At 38.4% G+C, this 20,877-nt stretch overlaps 1 protein-coding gene across 1 annotated transcript in view; it reads right to left on the bottom strand.

Moving 5' to 3' along the window:
• LOC134754222 (uncharacterized) overlaps positions 1-20,877 on the bottom strand; it is a 46,757-nt gene that overhangs the window by 3,835 nt on the left and 22,045 nt on the right. The window contains exons 5-9 of the mRNA XM_063690393.1: positions 11,892-12,025; positions 10,015-10,134; positions 1,788-2,045; positions 1,326-1,444; positions 875-1,001 (exon numbers count right to left, since the gene is read on the bottom strand). Coding sequence (XP_063546463.1) covers positions 875-1,001; positions 1,326-1,444; positions 1,788-2,045; positions 10,015-10,134; positions 11,892-12,025 — 758 coding nt within the window. The remainder of the gene's footprint in view (positions 1-874; positions 1,002-1,325; positions 1,445-1,787; positions 2,046-10,014; positions 10,135-11,891; positions 12,026-20,877) is intronic.

The raw sequence follows: 20,877 nt of genomic DNA, 5'->3' as shown, positions 1-20,877 counted from the left end.
TGACTCGAACCTTGGCTGGAAGTGTCATGTTGACAAATTATGTAATAGGTTGAGCAGTGCTGTCTTTGCCATTAACAAACTGCAGCCACTTATATCGAGAAATCACTAAAAACTGTATATTTTTCCCATTTCTACCGATGCAAAGCGAGTTTTAATACTCCAGAAGCGAGCGTACTGGCCGGAGTCCAAGCCCGACATCCGTGTAAAGAACTTTTTAAACAAAATGGCATCATGACACACTTCTCCCTATACATATTCCAAATAATAATGTTTGTGAGAAATAATTTACATAAGTTCAAATGTATCGAGGTTACGGGTAAACAACTCCGATCTACAGGGAAACTACGCACAGTGCCGCGTCGCATGGCACTTTCAGTCAATAATCCGAGGGTGATAGGGCCAACGTTTTATGAGCGTCTACCTACAACGTTGCGAACAGAACCATCTGCCGAAGCATTTGAACGCCAATTGAGATCCTTTTTATTGGATAATCCATTATATTCTGTAAAAGAATATATGGAAATGACGTCTAATATTATCAATAGATTTAATTAATTATATGATATGATATTGCTTACCTATTCTTATATTGTAATGCATTGTACTATAATTTGACGACCATTACGAGATACCTAGGTATAACTAGCCATATTGACATCTTTTTCGTAACCATGCTATAATTGACATCGTATATTTATTTCCCAACATTTATTTGACTTTGTGATGAATTTTTATCTGTATTGACATTTGTATATAATAAGTGACGATCATAATATAAATTCGTATAGATTAAGTTAAAATAATTTATAATGTAATTTAATATTATGAAATAAATAAATCTAAATCTAAATCATAATGATAATGCATGTGTTACCGTTCCGTAGGAGTCTGTGTGGTCCTCGTTCCTGGCCACGATGCCGAGGCGCCGCGAGCCGGACTCCAGGATCTGCCGGATGTACACGCGGTAGCGCGGCGATGAGAACAGCAGCGGACACGGCACACTGTTCATAACGGCTTTTTTATAAACTGCCAAATCAATTTTCTTAGTAGCAAAGGCCGCATATTAGAAAAATTTAGCTGCAAAGCAAACCATCATGGGCACAAGCAAAAGGGGCATACTTTAAAAAAATGTTGGTAAGTGAACGGTTCATTTATTTATTTGCTACATTGCTACCATTAAAGTAGAACTGTTGACTATGTGTGAAGAGTGACTAGTAGTTTCGACTGTAAGGTCTATATTTGATCCGATAGTCCTACTTATTGCTAGTGCAGTTAGTAAGCACAAAAATAACTTGCACAATTACAATTCGTATGAAGGTACTAACTTGGGAAACGCAGTGACGCAGATGAATACCGGCACGACGTTGGGATCATGCGGTGGCGGCTGCGGCGGCCGCAAGTTGATGGACGCCAACGCTGCGCTTATGAACCCCGATGGCCGAGTCTGAAAAAATTAAAAGGTTCTGTGTCAGAATCGTTCCGGAAAACGTGCGTCTTTCTAGGCGTTGCGTCTTGCTAGTGTAGCTCGTTTTTATAGCTTATTGTTGTTGTTGATTCAAAGGAAAGTGAGACGGTAAGATTGTTGACTAATGCCAATATTGATTTTATTCATAAAATCATTGTAGAACTTTAGCAGGGAAGTTGCTTTTCTGGATTTAAAGGAAATTAAGATAAATATTCCTGGTCCGAGTTTTAGCTATCCAAGAATTTAGGACAAGCTTAATGCATTAGGTACATAACATTGGTTTCAAATGTAAAAGACGTGAGAACAGTGTAAGTTTAGTAACCAATGCGAGATTAAAGTTGGTGAGGTCGCGCATGCAGAGCGGGCAGGCCTTCCTGTAGTCCATGGAGCAGGCGATGCAGTTGCGGCAGTAGGTGTGGCCGCACGGCGTGGTGACGGGCGTCACGAACGTGTCGCGGCACAGCACGCACTCCAGGTCGGCAGGCGTCAGCCACGTGTCGGCCGCCTGACCGCTCACCGCCGCCGACAGCTCGCGGGTTAGCTGCTCGGGCTCCTGCTCTTCCAGCAGAATCGCTAGTGTCTGTAATTAATATGTGAATGTGGTAAATAATAAGGAATGTTGCTCACCCCTCGCCTCGTCCTCATTTTTGATCGCAACTTCCTTGCCCTACTCGTAACTCTCTCTGTTTATGATAGGATTTTGCCAGTCATGGAATTAAGAGTCATTTTTACTTTGTCCTACGAAATAAATAAGAGCGAGTAGAAGTTTGACATCAAAACTTTTACTCGCTCTATTTTCTTTGTAATATATATCAATTTTTAGTAACCAAAAGTAACTAGTACCAGACATAGATATAAGAGTACCTAATGTACCTATGTACAAATTTCATGTAACTTAAGCATTTCGTTATAAAATGAGTGAGTAATTCGATTGTATGGGAGCGGCTTTTTGGCGGCGGTTCGTGTTAAAAGTACTAAATAAGTATGTTTGATGTTTCAGTAAGTGCTCGTTCGCAAATGCTATGTCATATAAAAATGTATAGGGTGAGTTACGTATTTTTCTGTTCCAGTCATAAATTTTGAGTGATTGTTTTTCAAATACACGATTATTATTCGATCAACCAACCGCCCTCACCTAACGCGACGTATGCAAACGAAAAATGCAAACATTGTAAACTTATTACACAACTGTGAATAGAGTTTATCAATATTTAACCTGTTGGGTTAATGCACCGTTATCTGACCATTGTAGTAATTAAAAGAGAATGCGTAAAATTTCATAACTCGATCAGAAGATCCCTTCTATATGTTTTAGGTACAAGCAGGTAGGCAGCCGTGTGCTGCTATTTAACAGCCTTCTTTAAATTTTACAATCCTTACAAGAGTTGTATTCTTTTTCGATATAATGAATAAAAAATTGGCAATACAGATCGCGAAGCAACAGTCCGTGTCTGAAACAAGCAATTTCAACGTCAACCATGCAGTCGGCTGGCGCGACGCGACGTAACGTTACATCAGCCCCGTAAATGAATGGCGCAACAGTAGGTAACGCGACAGAACAGAACAATGCCGATACTGTTCAAGTGTTGAGGTATTCCCAACGCTAACATTCTACACTGTAAAGGCGAATAGTATAACTGTAATGTAGGTCAAAGCTAGACACAAGTAGTCATTCGAATAGCGCATCAATAAAACAACTTTAGTGCACTTACCTTCTTTTGAGTACATAAGCATAGAAAATATAACCTTTCGACCCTTATAGTTCGTCACTTGATGTACCAACAGTTTAAGAGATGGTTTACGAGATAAGGAGTATCCTACCTATGAGTTAATTTATGAGTAGAGTGATCTATAAATTATTCATGTTAAATATCTCCTTATGTTCATATCTATTCTTTTCTATTAAAATATCAGATTGAATCGAATATACTTAATGAGGTTGTATGCACTTTCAGTGATATGAGAAAGATAAGTGTCAGCCATATGGACAGTTTTCGAAGTCAAAAATATACATTAACAAAAATAAAATTAAGAGTAAGTACCTAGGGAGCGACGTCTTTTATATGTAAAGCCTGACCAGAAATATAGGATCATGCGCCATGTTGCGGAATTTCATTGGAACTAATTTCTTACACTGGCAATAATTTTAATGATAGGTTGTCACTGTTGTCAGTGTCATTGTGGCGGTTTACTTGAATAATGCTTAAGTGTTGAATATTAAATAATTAATGACAAAAATGCCCAAAACTATACATAGTCAGGAGCGGAACATTGTTAATAATGTAAATAATAAACTGCTGGAAAAGAACAGTTCGGGAAATTAAACTATTTCGCTACGAAACATTTCCAAATTAACATCAGAGCTGACAGGTAAACAAATCAAAATGTCATTATAGTCTGGTTATTACGACTTAGTTATTGTAGTGTTATGTTATACCTACAAGCGAGGAAACACAGTAACAAAAATGAGTTTGATTTTGAAAAATATTTACTATGGGCTTTGGAGACGATCAATCTTGTTAATTGACAATGTAGCAGAACCTATGTAAGGTTACGGAATATATACCTATAAGCAGAGATGGGCAAAATGTAATCGACTAACGATTAACGATTAAGATTACAAGAATTAATTGCGACTGACGATTGAAAACGACGATTGATCAATCTTAGTTGTATAGAGTGCAACTAATTTAGTTGCAACTAAATTAGTTGCCGATTGATTTCGGACAACTAAATTTTGTAATCGACTAATTAGTTAGACTATTTTCTCGCGACTAATGTTAGAAGCAAATTGAATAGAATACCTCGGTATGGCTATGTTGACAGACTGATTAGGACATCTTAACGGATGTTTAAAAATAAAATAGTCATGTATTACTTACGATATTTTGACCGTTTCTAAGGAGTGAGATCTGTTCTCACTATTATTTTGCTACTAAAGTAAGTAAGTTTAATGACCACACGTTGAAAACAAAATAGACCGCGTAGATATAGATAATAAACAACATGCAGATGTGTCATTCAATAGAACGTGTTATTTTTAGAAGATGGCACTTGCACCAAAATGCAACAAACAACTTCCAGTTCCAGGTAAGTAGGATTATCCCATTGTTTTGTCACCGCGTGACACTAAAAAGAGTTTTACTATTGTCAGAGACAGCAAAATATTGATAGTTTCTATGTCTAAGATTTACTCAGTATCGTATAATCCAAAGTATTAATAATGCACCAACCTACTTTATTGTTTGCGATTTGTAAACAATGCAGTTTTTCGCTATTTGTCGTTATTACCAATATATCGTTATAATAATATTATGGCATTATTTGCATTGTCATTCAAGCATTTCAAATTAAACGTGTATACATAATTTTAGCTCAATCGGATGAAGATATCTGCTTCAAAATAAGTCGCAAAATTCTACCCAAACTAACATAGTTACAACATACGAGTACCTCCGTATGTTACATACATACGTACTTGTAGTTACATATTGCAAGATAAAAAATGCAAAAACGGGCGACTACGTAGTTTTAATATAGATTTAATCGTGAAATTTAGTCGATTGAAACTAAAACTAATTTAGTTGTTAGTCGAACATTTTCACAACTAATTTAATCGCAACTAAATTAATCGCGATTAAAAAATGACGATTGATATTTTTAATCGATTGATTAGTTAACTAAAAGATTGATCGATTAATGCCCATCTCTGCCTATAAGTAACATGACCATCATCATCATCATGGTGGCCTTTTAGTGATCCAATCTTGGATGTAGGCCTCTTCCCAGAATGGAGTAACATGATAGACGAAATATTTTTTCAACTATAGAGCTGAACTGAGCTGATGGTGTGGCTAATAGTAGTCACACCATCTGGTATGTTACGACTAAATTAAATACATATATGTAAATTTATATAAATTTCTAGGTAAATCGGAGGCATCGATTACGCGGATTACGAGAGAAGGTTGTACCTCCTGAGGTTTTATGCAAACCAAAAATAAACAAAAAGATGCAATTAGACGATTTTGACCTATGTGTGATACGTAAGAAAATACATGAATTTTATACGGCAACAAAGAAGTACCGACTATAAAAAAAAGTGTAGACACCAAATAAATGGGGGTTCTGATGTTTATTGCGGTGAATAAAAGTAGATGTTAGTCAAACGAGTTGCCAATCCACATTGCTCAGACTATACTGAACTGTTGCCATATAAATGAGAATAATAGCGCCCTCTTGACAATGATCATATATTCCTGGTCAGGCTTTATATTCTGTCGCTGGTTACGCAAAGTCAATTAACGAAAGATCAATATCTTAATTTTGATACCAAGTAATTTACTTAGATACTTCCCCGATCAGTGACAGCGCGACGATATAACCAATGTTTGTGACAAATTCTATCCAATTATGTTTAGCAGTTTTGCGTGATTTAGTAAAAACCAACATCTAAGGTTTATAATATTAAAGTAGGATTAGGCCCACAACTAGAGCCCATAATAAATCTATCCATAATTTTCCAGTCTTTCAGAGTACTTTTCCATTGGAAACGCTCTCCGAATTGTTTTGAAACAAAACATGTAATACCTATCTATGTACGAGTATTGCACAGGATGTTTAGGTGTAGCTGTAGAGAACGTGCCTGCGTAGCGGCACTGGTCTTGGAGGGTCGATATTCAATCAGTATGCAAATGTCTGCCCTAGGCTGCTGTGTCATAAGTCATAAGAAAACATTCGCACATCCTCGCCATGTGCGATTATAGCTCGTTCAAGATGACACGGTTTGGTAATGTGGTTCGGTCGACCACCCTGATATAGGTGAGAATTAATACACAGCGCTCGTAATATTTGAACTTTAGTACTATCGCGATTTAGTTGCTTTTTAAACGGCATTGTTGCTTTGCCACGTGCCAAAGTTGGAAGCTTAGAGCCCGTCACAATAGAGACAATGGCTTTTGTTTAACAGATTACTGTCTAAAGGGGCCCACTGACTATCAGTCCGCCGGACGATATCGGCCTGTCAGTTAGAACAAAAATTTGATAGTTCCGAACAACTGACAGGCCGATATCGTCCGGCGGACTGATAGTCAGTGGGCCCCTTTAGGCGAAAAAATCATTTGAGAAGATGAAGACTATAATTGGTCCGACACTGTTATTACAATAATGTTTTCTAACGATGGAATGTTTTTTAAAGTTACGAACTTCAAGAATAAGACCCTGACATTATCACATTACAATATTGGAGCTCGCAATTCATCAAATATATTGGTGACTACAGTGATCAATGATCATCATAAGTCACAGCAGCTTATATCATGTACCTTTATTAATAAAATACCAAAACAACTTCCGACATTGACAACTGATTTAAACAACAAGAATGATACTTCTCTTATCAGAGTACAGGGTTGGGCAGATTAAAGGTCGGTTGCACCAAACTGGTGGTCATCGTTAAAGAGTTTGATAAATTTTATTGTATGGAAAGTTTCATAGTAAACCGCCGTGGCGCGCCGGGTGACGTTGATCAGTCTGTCAAGTGCGGATGGTGCAACTGGCACTAAATGTCCTATATAAATTTACGCATTCTACCATAGAATGAGTTGCACGCGGCACGCACTACCTCATCTGGTGTATAATCCCATATCTTGACCAACGGATGCTTGAATGAATTTAAATTCATTCCCTGTGTGCGCCCAATCCTGCTGAGCATGTATCCCCACCCATATAGAAAAGTCCAAAAGTCTGGTCAGGGGTGCGAAACTCCTCGCTTCGGGCAAACTCGGCTCCGTTCGGGGCTCAGCATTGCTCCGAGCAATTATTAGGGTTGTCACAACTTGACGTCCCTTTGCGTGCACGACCACAGATCTGATAAGATAATGACTTGAATTTAGACAACCCTAAATAGCCGAAAGGGATAGTGCCATATATTAGAAAGGGATAGCATTATTCGACCCTGAACCGCTGTCAAACTTCGGTTTTGTAGGAAGTTTCCTTTCTGTACGGTAGTACTATTATTTATTCTGTGGTCTGGTGAAGATGCAGGCCATTCTTGCCACGGTATAAAATCTGTCAAATTTGTTTGACACCAGTCTTGTGTACGTTTACCTTTGTGAGACGGGGCACTGTCTTGTTGAAAGCAATAATAGTCATCCCCATACAAATTTCGAATATTTTCTATCATATGACCCTGCAACACGTTCTAAATATAATAGTCTTGGTTAATTTTTACTCCCCGATCAAAGAACAGCAGTGGTAGTTTGCCCCTCCCCTAGGTGATATGGCACCGCATACCATGACAGTCGACACACTTTGATACCGCTGTACCTACGGCTAATTTGTCTACTGGCATATCCCTCAATGAAACGAAACACTATCATTTTGTTGATTGTGGCTATCTTGCAATTGAAACATTTTTTCTTTGAAAAAAATAATTACATCGCCCTCTTGCCAAGCTAGCAGTTCCTCCATATTTTTACTCTAGCTTTTTCTGGGCATCAGTTAATCCATGTTTCATTTGTTTTTTTGTAGGCCTTCAATCCAAGATCATGTCGTAATATACGACCACTATACGACTCATTGATCGTCGGGATATTTTCATACCTTCAGCGAGTTTACTGGCACTTTGGGCTGGATTTCGCCGAATACGCTCACGAACGCTTTTAATTATATTTTTGACACGAACAGATGGTTTTCGACCAGGTTTGGGCCTGATTCTTGAAGATCCTGTTTTTTTAAATCGCTTAATGGTCCGAGATATGAACCTTATATTAATATACAAATGTTTTAGCTTCTTAAATATCTCGCACGGTAGGAATTTTTGCTTGTATAAATTTACAACGAGTTGGCGTTTCGCGTCCATGTTGAAAACAATATTAAAAAAACCGGCCAAGTACGAGTCGGACTCGCGCACCGAGGGTTCCGTACTTTATAGTATTTGTTGTTATAGCGGCAACAGAAATACATCATCTGTGAAAATTTCAACCGTCTAGCTATCACTGTTCATGAGATACAGCCTGGTGACAGACAGACAGACGGACAGTGGAGTCTTAGTAATAGGGTCCCGTTTTTACCCTTTGGGTACGGAACCCTAACAATAGATATCAAGCTGAAGTCTAAAAATCATAAATATGCTTAAATTCTCGATTAATAACAAATACTACTACTACTTACTACTTCACTGGCTCAGTGACCCAAAAAGGATCTTGGCCTCCGACACAAGAGAGCGCCACTGCTCTATTCTGCGCCACTTCACGCCAGTGGTATAGGGTATTCCGAGGGCGGACAGGTCTTTTAGCTCCGCTATATTAAGTAAAATGGCAGTACAAAACTAGGACACTTAATCTGCCCAACCCTGTGTACAATAGCAAAGAGGATATCATAGGATAGAGCGGTACTGTCATAGTAAATTTTGTAACCACAGGAAATTCACTGCCATCTATCGACACACTTTAAAACTAAAAATGAAGATTATAAAAATACGATATTTAAATATGGATAAATGTTTTTTTTATTTGCATTTATTATTTTTATGATTTTGACCCATGTTCTTTCACTGATATGCTTTAAAATTGTTAAATAACAAACGAAACCGTCAACGCCCTCTATACGAGAGTAGGCCAAAGGTAGTGGCGCCATCTGATCGAGAATCAAATTTTCGTGATTTTCGAGGCACGTTTTTTACTTAGACTCAGAGCTGAGCACTGTATCCATCTATTACGGAGTTATATCTATCTTTGACAATAGGTATTATGACACATGTTGAATTTTATAACAAATTCTAGTAACATAGATAGCAAATGAGTAATTTATCACAATCATGTAGATATTAAAATAATATATGGAAATCATCCAACGAGATGGAGAGACGACCTGGTGAAGGTCGCGGGAATTCGGTGGTTGCGAGCGGCACACGATCGGTCGGAGTGGCGAGCCTTGGGGGAGGCCTATGTCCAGCAGTGGACGTCTATCGGCTGACATGATGATGATGATGATGATGATGATGGAAATCATACAAAAATACAGGACTTGAGAAAGTTTCAAAATGTAAGTAATTTTTCAACTTCCAGAAAGGAAAAAAGTAAGGGTACCATTCGATTTCTTACATTTTATAAAAAAAAGGTTGTATAGCAACTATATACATAAACGCAATATTTCACCGACAAAAACGCAATTTTCTTATTTTGTCCCTACATTCAAAATGGACTCTCAGTAAACTTGACGTCACGTTCACATATCCTTTTGTTTGGAGCGTTTCGCGAGTGAAGTACGCCTGTCGGACTTTGACTATCATTTCTGACTTTTGTATTGCTTTAATGGAATGGGCATTTGATCCTAAAAATAAACCTGGTCGATTGATACCATTAATGAAAATTTGTCATCTAGCCCCACATACCCACAAATGTGCGGTTCGTTTACATGTTAGTGTAAATTTTAACACATGTCACTGGACTTCATTTTTAGTTGGCATAGCCACTATTAGGTCGAGGCAGGTCCCACCGGCGGCGATCAGTAAGTACAAATATTCCAAGGTGAAGATGCATAGTTACCTGCACGAGCACTTTCCTGGCGACGTCAAAGTCCTCATAGGTAGCGGCGCGCGCGAGGTGCGCCGCCGCCTCCAGGTACCGCTGCCGCCGGATCAGCTCGCAAGCGTGCAGCACGCGCGCCTGCACACAAACTACACTGTCACCCTGCCCGTGCTTACATTCTCCTTCACATTCTTATCAACGAAACAAGTGACCAATCAACGACGAGAATTGGTTTACCCTCACCCTGACAGTAAAATCGAATCAGTTTAGGGTCAGTTGCACCTGCCGGCCACCGTTAAAACGTTTGCTAAATTTTATTATGCTATTCTTAGTAGACAGCTGAATGGCGTTGATCAAATCGTCAATTGTGGTTAATTTTGGAATATATAAGCACAATATGTTTGAAGTGTCACATGTGTTCGCTAATCGCTACTGCCTTGATAAGGTTTAAGCAATGTTTGCTGAAATTTATATAATAATTATTAACTCATACGGTGACATAAGTTATGCATTGCACCCGAATGATATCAAGTCATTAGTGTGCAGTGAGTGACGCGTTTTAACGCTTCATCATATTTTGTAATAATAGTACACATACGGTGCACGCAACTTATGCAGCAGATTGCTTTGATAAGTGCGTGCTGACAAGTTTTCCCTAGGCGAGCGAAAACTGCAACATGAGTTTAGTGCAACATACATAGGTATAGATATACCTATATATAGGCACGGGAAATATTATTCCTTGAAATGCAATTATCTTTTTAGAAAATATTTTATTAGTTAATTATAATTGGATTTGTGTCGTTACTTATATCGTTGATTTTAAATTGTAAACAAAATAAAAAGAAAAGAAGGCGCAACTTAATCATAAATTCACAATGAAACACTCAATATTCAAAAATAGATATTTTCAATAATGCATATGTGCAGAAACAGATAGTTAATTCGCAACAATTATCGGATATGCATTTGTACAGCATCGGTGGCATCGTTGTGTATAGTAATTTTGGTTTAATTTGAACAATTCGCATAAAGAACGTAAATTAAGAGTTAAGTTACATCGGTCGCTCTCTTCTGTCTCTTTGTTATTATTGATAATTGATTATTAGGTATAAATATTAACTTAGAATAGTTCATTATCGCCAAGCAAACAGGAGTCGAAACAATGCAAAAAACACAACACAATACAAACGGGGTCCCTTTGTTTCCTCCCATAATGTTTTAAGTCATAATGGTTTGTTTTGTTTGTCATATTATCATTAGTCCTAAAATTGAAACCGTTAACTTTTCAGAATTTTTGTAAGGTTATCCTATAGATAGGTTAGGTTAGGTTTGTTTTATTGTAATCCTGAAAAGTTACGCGTTTCTGAACCAAACAAATTATGACTAACGAAAATTCGGACAAACAATACATTATGACTTAACACTCTTTGGGAAACAATAGAGACCCAATACAAACACTTTAGTGTTAGGCTAAAAGGATGCAAGCTGTTGTAACTTTTAGTTATCAATGTAATAACACAATTACAGTCAGGTATGTTATACACGCGTAGGCGTCGTGGTGCGCTGCGTGCTGCACTGTCATACTCAATGCAAGGAATGCAAAAGCGGTGCTGCTTAGTATGCATTTAAGAGGTCAAACCGCGAGCGTTAATACTGAAATATACGTACTAATTATCCTAAAATAAAATATAAATAGCAAAATGAATAACGACTAATTGTCGGAAAGAGTCGCGAGCGTATGCCTCGTACAAGATGCATTACAGCCGATCAAAAAAATAACATCGCACCAGCAATTGAGCATCCGTCCGGATACGCTCGATAGTCTTAACGACTGTGTTATAAGTGCAGTTTGGCTGATATGGAAGTGAGTGACAGTAAGGTGTGAAGTTCACCTGGGGGGTCATTGGCAAGCGCGTCGGCACGTCGGGCGCGGTGAAGCTATCAGGAGTGATGGTAAGTGAGACGCGAAGGCCACGAGACAAGCGTTGTGCAACTGTACGACGGCGTGCCAATGCTTGACAATTCTCTGTTGATTAAAAAAAATTGGTGAGAATTTGCGCAAATTAACAAAATTAAAACGAAATTCGCAGCGCATTCATAAATGTCGGTATAGGAGATTAAAATATCAGGAGCCATCACATTGAAAGCTGTTACGCGAAACATGTTACGCGAAAAGGGACAGAAGAAACGGCAGAAAGTGAAGTGGTAGTTAGGTATACCGATATTCGATCCCTTCAATGAATAAATGAAGGAGACACGTTGTCCTTGATTAGAAAGCGGTCCATTGTAATCACAATAGAGTCGTCAAGAGCGAGTCACCCCCGCCTCTCGTACCCCGTCATACGCTTAAACTCAAAAATTAGGTGTAGTCTGTGCGGAAAGAGAAGTCGTGAAACTTAGAAATATGATGTGTTCTGTAGGTAGGCCCTATTGGTCTATGACATTTGCCCGGCTCGCATAAAACAACGTTACATAATTTGCTAAGGAGTTGTTGCGTTTCGTTATGTAACGCATAGTTCAAGGTACAAGCGCACAGCGGCATGTCGTTACGAAATCAACTAGGGTAATAAGTATTATGTCATTTCATGCGTCGCCCAAAATTCTATACATCGAAGCCTTACACAATGAAACTTGAGTTAATTAGTTTCCACGATACTTCAGAATTTAATTTTGTTTGTAGCATTTACATACCTATATTATCAAGTCAAGGTGAACTGTTACGGCTCACTTTCCATATAAGGTCAATGCGGCCAATTCCGTCATACGGGAAATCCCTTCAACAAGCGTTTTTTCTAAAACCGTACACAATTGGTAATTTTCTCAACAAAGTAACGATTGCTGAATTGATCATAAGATTCATAAATATACATAATGTAGGAAAACAGCATTATAAGGTAAGTATACAGTACTTTGGAAAACCGAGCTGGCGAATTTGTGATATAAAAGCAATTTTGATTTATTCGCTAAACAGTAATTTAGTAATTTTCAAAAATCTTAGTCTTGTCCATATATGTGGTTCTTGAACTTGTTGCATGTCGTTACATTGTACCGAACTATATAACTGACATGGCAGTCAATGGAGTTGGCAACTGTCAAAGGTTTGCAGAGATGGCGCCATCATAGCTTGCCCCTTTTTCTGTGAGATTTGGCTTAAAGGGCTGGCATCCAGGGCATTAAAAAAAATTGACACAATTCTAGGGATTGACCGGGCAAGCTATGCTGGCGCCATCTGCTAAATATTTCGACCGGCCAACCCCATTAAGACTGTAAAGTGATTATATAGGATAGTCAGGACCTACCTAGGTTAGTACGAATAACCGCGTCTTGCCAGGACATAACATATTGGTATTTGTAGGTAAATATACTGTGTATTGCAACATCTAGTGCAACAAGTATTTACGTTGTTAGTTGTTACACAATCTTATAGTTGCCCGTCTTATCAAAATTGTATTTTTGCAACTGACGAAGAAAGAAGTAGATACATATATGCATGTCGGTTTGGCACCCCCGATATATCTTGAAGCGCGAGACGCTCTGCGATATTTTTTGAAAGCAACAAATATCACAGCGGACCACGCACTAGTTGCAGACAAATTGGCTCACTACGGTATCCGAGGCGCGGCCTCCAAACTTGTACTGTCGTTTACGACCGGCAGGTCATCGGGGATGTGAGGTTGTGTCCTCCGAACTGCAAAACCTGATGGGCGTGCCTCAAGGACCGTGCCTCTCCAACACGCTTTTTCGCATTTTGCTGAACGACCTGCCAAAGACAATAAAAGGCAGACATACTAATGTATGCCGATGACGTCACGGCAGTCGTCAGGTCGACCACTGAACGGGGGTTGGAAGAGGCACTTAACCTTGTAATGGAACAACTGCACCAGTGGTTCCGGTCAAACAGTCTCGCTTGAAATAACGGAAACAGTAACGGAATGCAGTAATAGGCACCACAATAGGCTGGTCACCGAAGCACACAGACTTGCCAAGTCAGAGCGGTCCGTGTACATTTTAGGACCCTCCAACACAGACAGGCCTTACAACCGCCTGCCTGACACAGTAAGAAATGTAACTTCCATCGCGGCGTTTAAAGTTAGACTAGGTGGCTGTCGCAAGAATTATTTTATAATTATCAAGATTTTTTTGATCTACCTATAATTCTTCAAATCAAAAACATATCGCATGAATATGTATGTTTTTAAAGAATATGTATTTTTGACAGTTAGAATGTATGAAATAAATGCAATTAATTAATATAATATTGTATAAATGTTATGCCGCTCGCATCCACCAAATTCCCGCGACCTTCACCAGGTCGTCGCTCCATCTCGTTGGAGGCCTACCGGCAGTTCGTCTTCCGGTACGCGGACGCCACTCCAGAACCTTCGTATATGATGGTGAGTAAGTGAAGTCTGAAATTACATCATATCTTTAAATATGATTTTACAAGATTTCATATAGCTCACAATGTTTCTTTAGTTTGTTTATGGTCTGTTTAGATCAAATGTTGTAAGCAAGAAGTATGACTGTGTTGCATTTTAATATACCTATACCTACGCAACTTCGGTGACAATGCCTTTTAATATAATATGACCGAAGATGATCATTGATCATGGGGACTCATTCAAACTGATTGGCTTGTTAGAATCGTTATGATAAGTAGATTATATAATTAGTAGATGATCGTATAAAGATAAACATTCGGCTATTTAATATTCAAGTGCAAAAGTAACTGTCTGTTGCCTTTAAAAGCTTCCGCCTACCTAAACAGGCATAGATTTAAATGCACTTGGTATAGACCTGCATTATCACAGTTTGACCTTTCAAAGTATTACTTTTAAAGGTCCAGTTTTGCTAGCGCGAGGCGAGACTAGAGAAGGAAATGCTTGATGGTTAAACCAAAGATAGATATAACTCCGTAATAGATGGATACAGTCTAAGGAAAAAACGTGCCTCGAAAATCACGAAAATTTGATTCTCGATCAGATGGTGCCACTAGTTTTGGCCTACTCTCGTATAGAGGGCGTTGACGGTTTCGTTTGTTATTTATAATTCTAACGCATATCAGTGAAAGAACATGGGTCAAAATCATATAAAAATAATTAATGCAAATAAAAAAATCATTTATCTATATTTAAACACATTTTAACGTATTTTTATAAATCTTCATTTTTAGTTTTAAAGTATGTCGATAGATGGCAGTGAATTTTCAGTGGTTACAAAATTTACTATGACAGTACCGCTCTATCTTATTATATCCTCTTTGGTTAAACCAAACATCAAAATCGCTGGTCTCTAATCACTTGGACATCAGTCTTCTGAACGTAGTTATCATTCAAGTTCGTCATCGACATAATCAAAATGTATCTAAAAAAAACCGGCCAAGAGCATGTCGGGCCATGCTCAGTGTAGGGTTCCGAGTTACCTGTCCGTGATAATAGACTGCCACAAACATGGGATATTTTTGGATATTCTGTATTGTAACAAGCAAAAGCCTCTACCTTAGCCGCACTTTTAATTGTTGGACCCATGGTTCAGAAGTTAAAGGGGGGGGGGGGGGGACACAACTTTTTTTTCTTTCGGAGCGATTATTTCCGAAAATAATCACAATCAAATAATAGTTGTTGGAGCCCCTATTTATTTTGAAAGACCTATCCAACGATATCCCACACTGTTGAGTTAAAGCAAAAAAAAAAAATTTATGGGAGGTACCCTAAAAAAACACATTTATTTATTTTATTTTACGACTATTTCGGATTGGTTGATTTATATATCCATGACAAATTTCAGCTTTCTAGCACACACGATTACGGAGCAAAGCCTCGGACGTACAGACAGACGGACGGACATGGCGAAACTATAAGGGTTCCTAGTTGACTACGGAACTCTAAAAACCGGCCAAGTGAGAGTCGGACTTGCGCACGAAGGGTTCCGTACCATTACGCGAAAAACGGCAAAAAAATCACGTTTGTTGTATGGGAGCCCCACTTAAATATTTATTGTATTCTGTTTTTACAATTTGTTGTTATAGCGGCAACAGAAATACATCATCTGTGAACATTTCAACTGTCTAGCTATCACGGCTCATGAGATACAGCCTGGTGACAGACGGACGGACGGACAGCGGAGTCTTAGTAATGAGTCCCGTTTTCACCCTTTGGGTACGGAACCCTAAAAATCACGATCAATGCCAATAATTCTGCATTTAAATATAAACTCCTATTACAAACCTAATCAGAGAGATTATGGGAGGATATCATTGCTATTTTGTTAGAGTTTATGTTGGTCCGATAGCAGATCACCTCTTAATCCTCTTATGTACCTAAGTAAGTAGTGAATGACAATTGGTATTATGAGCCAGTTAAAAGGGACCAAGAGCTCTCAACCGGTCTTGGTAACCCATAAACTGGAACTGAGTGAGTAACTGAGTAGCGAGCCTCGCCGGGCCCGCGGGAGCGCGGATCGGCCAATCCCGACGCAGCTCGCCCGCCTGTTACTGCGCAGTTGCACGCAGATTCCACATTTAAAACTGATATTACTACGCAACTTGATTGATTTTATTTAACTTTCTAAAACACTACTATTAAACGAGGCAATTTTGAAAATAGATACAATATATAGGTACTTAGGATACCTAATTAAAATATTAATAACGGCGTTCTCGTCTTTTTAACTTTAAGGTGTGCATGCTTATTTGCTTAACTACGAAGGTGACATTTGATAAAATAAATAGCATAAATCTTCAAAATATACACCTGTAGTATAATACCGGCTAATAATAAGAACCTACGAGATGTTGTTTTTTTAACACTTTTCTTGGCAAATTAAAACAAAAAAGTCTCGTTTGGGCCTGATTGCGCGTAAAATCATGTATCTTGGAAGATTGCCGAGAAAAGAGAATATTCTAAACGTATTACCTTAGGATTCGTAAGTCAAGATGATGATGTGTGATAGGCGGTATTATTGTAAACATTTTCATAATTTCATGGACCGACGACCGACTGTAAGAGTAGCTGAAACAAAGGTTTGTTCCAAAGTGTATATCAAAGCTCCAATTGCTCGATTGTATATATGAGCAAGTAGAGTTTCGAAGAAAGAGTTTCACGTGCGGCTGTCAGCAACAGAGCTGAGATGAATCATCTGAAGGCGAGGCGTAGGCTGTAGTTGAGCCTAACGTAACCTGCGACCCGGCGGCTCGGCAGCGGCGCGGGCAGGCGCTCTCGATCGCTTCGCTTACAATTTCATTACATAACGGCTATGTAACAAATGGACGATTTACATAATAGTTTTGTCGGTTCGCCTAGTTATCATACCAGAGGACTACGCGACATTGATTACAATTAAAATGTCTTTACAATTTCCATAATATTTTCACTTAGGTCCACTTGCACCATTACTAACCCGGGGTTAACCGACCATGGTTACCAGTACAATTGAAACTGGGTTAACGGTTTAACCGCTTAACTCCAGGGTAGTGGGATGGTGCAAGTGGCGCTAAAGGGGCCCACTGACTATCAGTCCGCCGGACGATATCAGCCTGTCAGTTAGAACAAAAATTTGACAGTTCCGAACAACTGACAGGCCGATATCGTCCGGCGGACTGATAGTCAGTGAGCCCCTTTAGTAGTCTATAAAATATAAATACAAAGTATTTGACATTGGTATAGCTGAGTGTTTTTTTTTTTAAGGGTATAACGTAGAACTAAAACTAAAATCACTCCTGTTACAAGGGCTATTCCGTCTCTGAATTTCTATCTGAATGAAGTTAAAAATAACGTTAATATGTATAATTGTGTGTTGTGTTCCTTAGTGCAGTTTTTTTTTTTCAATTATAATTTTTGAATTTTTAATTGTAAATAAGTACCTTTATTGACCTAAATTAATTTATATGATTTTTTATGTTTTTTTGTATGATTTATATGACTATCTGAACATACTAGCATATTACTGCTGTTTTATTTTATATTGACAATATATAATCATTTAATCAATTCATACTATCCATACTAATACTATAAATGCGAAAGTCTGTCTGTCTGTGTGTTACCTCTTCACGCTTAAACTGCTGAAGGAACCGATTTAGTTGAAAATTGGCATAGAGATAGTTTGAGTCCCGGGGAAGGACATAGGATAGTTTTTATGTCGGAAATCATCCCTAAAGAGAGTGAAAAGGGGGGTGAAACTGAGATATTTAATTTAATGCCTGATAATTGTTGTCAAACAATTAATCTTATGCTCAAATTGAAAGATTGCTATTACACTTTATCCAGGCGCTAAACTTACTCCAGCTGCTGTTACTGATTCCACGTAGACGAAGTCGCGGGCAAAAGCTAGTACTGAATAAAAGAATATGAATATGAATAGAACGGCGTCAGTCTAGATTAAGAATCAACGTTCAATGTCAGGTGGGCATTGACTTGAAACACTGAAAAGACGACGCAGCGCAGTCTCCAAACATAAACATATCCACTTTCGTTCGAATAGACTCGTAGCTTCTGGAAAATACGTACCTACCTATTTGTAATAGACCGAGCCGAGTTAGGTCTTAGGGTCAAATAGGGTTGCACTTTTCATGTTTAGTACGTTTCTTGGTTGTTAGACAATATCTTGATTAATCTTCAACCAATGTTTATAAATTTTGTGAGGAACGTAGTTGATGTAAATACAACTGTAAGTTCGAACCGGAAAAGTTTCGGGGTGGAGCTGTATACTAGACTAGATGTGGTGTACGAGTACGAACTCCCTTCATAATATCATACTCACAAATTATTTCTAACCGTTTCTAGTCGAACGTACTTAAAATTAAAATACAAAAACAGTCAAATCAGGCAAAGTATGTAACGTTTTTATAATATAGACATTTTTAGGGTTCCGTGGACAACTAGGAACCCTTATAGTTTCGCCATGTCCGTCTGTCTGTCCGAGGCTTTGCTCCGTGATCGTTAGTCCTAGAAAGCTGCAATTTGGCATGGCATTAATCAATAAATCCGACAAAGTCATATATTAAAATAAAATAAAATATATTTTTAGGGTACCTCCCCTACACGTGGGGGTGTAATTTTTTTTCGCTTCAACCCTACAGCGTGGGGTATTGCTGGATAGGTCTTTCAAAACGAATAGGGGACTTCAACAAACATTTTTTGATAAAGTAAATATAATCGCTACGAAAGAAAAAAAATGTGTCCCGCCCCCTCTAACTTTTGAACCAAGTAGCTATAGGCGCCGCGCCGACGACCAACGCCGCCTTCTCAAAGCCCGGCGTGACGCCGTGCACTCCAGCGCCAACTATCGGGAGTTGCGGGTCGTTATCGAAGCGCATCAGACTTCACTATAATATCTAGTTACGATAGAGATATGGACACAATTCGACAAACGGCGCATTTATTAATATTTCAATTCATAAATTTGTTTCTGGTGTCACCTCATTTTGAGAGCACTCTCCTGACTCCCACAGCAAGTATTGGAATCCTTGGCGTCGACATCTCGAGTGAAGTCCAGTTCCGTCAAGTCAAGTGAAGTCAATATAGCGTTAAAAAAACTCGGTGTGCTCAACATATCGACAGAGTATTTCACACCGTGCCACCTTCTACGGCTTTATAGTATATATAAGAGCAAGTTCGCCCACATACAGAATACTGTTCTCATCTGTGGACAGGGGTACCCCAGTACCAGCTTCTCCCTCTGGCCTGCATCCAATGAAGAGCGACTCGAATTTTATTAGCGACTCGTATTTCAGATCGGATTGACTCCTTCGCGCTGCGTAGAGATGTGGCCTGGCTTTGCATTTTCAATCTGCTTTGTTCTGATAGGAAACGAAGACTTTCACACGACACAGAACTATCATAAAATAGTAACTGTGATTAGAGATAAACTTTTGCTAGTACAACATACCAATGTAATAATAAGTGCTCCGACTTATCTGCTAAAAGACTATTGCTACTTGTTGAATAAACGTATTGAATATTTCAATAATCTATTATATGTATAATGACGCATGAATATGCATATTTGTTAGATTCGAATAAAAACCTAGAGTACTCGTATTCAACTAAATACTTCTGGAAACGATCTGGCCATATTAATAATAAGGCATTATTAAATATTTTCAAAGATCTAGAAAATTATATAATCGGCTTTAATGATCTTAAGGGTGGTGCGTCTCCAGTTAGTTCACTGTCTGAGGATGTGTCCAATTTAAAGACATATCTAATATTAGTAATTCTCCATGTCTCCAATTTTTCAGATCAATTTTTCGCTCATTTTTTAGATCTCAGACTTCCCGTAGACGCAACACCGTAGATAAAAATTCTGATGCTTCTGACTACTTAAGAGTCTATTACCAGAACCTATGTGGTGTAACTTATAAGAAAGATGAGTTAGAATTATACCTGTACTCTTTACCGGATGACCAGCACTATGTATGTATAAGTGAGCATTTCCTTAACGCTAACACAGCCTCGCTTTTCAGCTTAGCTTAATCTGGTAACTTTTAATACTATTAGAAAGAAAAACTCCTCCTCGCTTTTACTACAAAGAAAAAGCGAGGAGGTTCACTAATCTTGGGGCGCAAAACTAGGAGGTGCGAAGAACTTGCTATATGCAAAAAAATGTACAAAGATGAGTGTTTCGAGGTGTGTGGCATCAGGGATTGCGACACAAATGTCAATATAATATGTTGTTACCGTAATCCAATTGATGCAAATTATGATTGTTTCATGAGCCGACTTGAACAGATCTTGGACTTTTTTAACAAGGATTGTGTCATTTGTGGAGACTTTAATATCAACCTGCTGAAAGAAGACAAAAAAACTGCTGACTTTCTATCCTTGTTAGCCTCATATAACTTTAGACATTTAATATCGACTGTTACATTTACACGTA

The sequence above is a fragment of the Cydia strobilella genome, chromosome Z, assembly GCF_947568885.1.
Source record: "Cydia strobilella chromosome Z, ilCydStro3.1, whole genome shotgun sequence".
Taxonomy (NCBI): Eukaryota; Metazoa; Arthropoda; class Insecta; order Lepidoptera; family Tortricidae; genus Cydia; species Cydia strobilella.
Note: the sequence above shows the minus strand (reverse complement) of the source record. Positions and strands in the feature narration are given on the sequence as shown.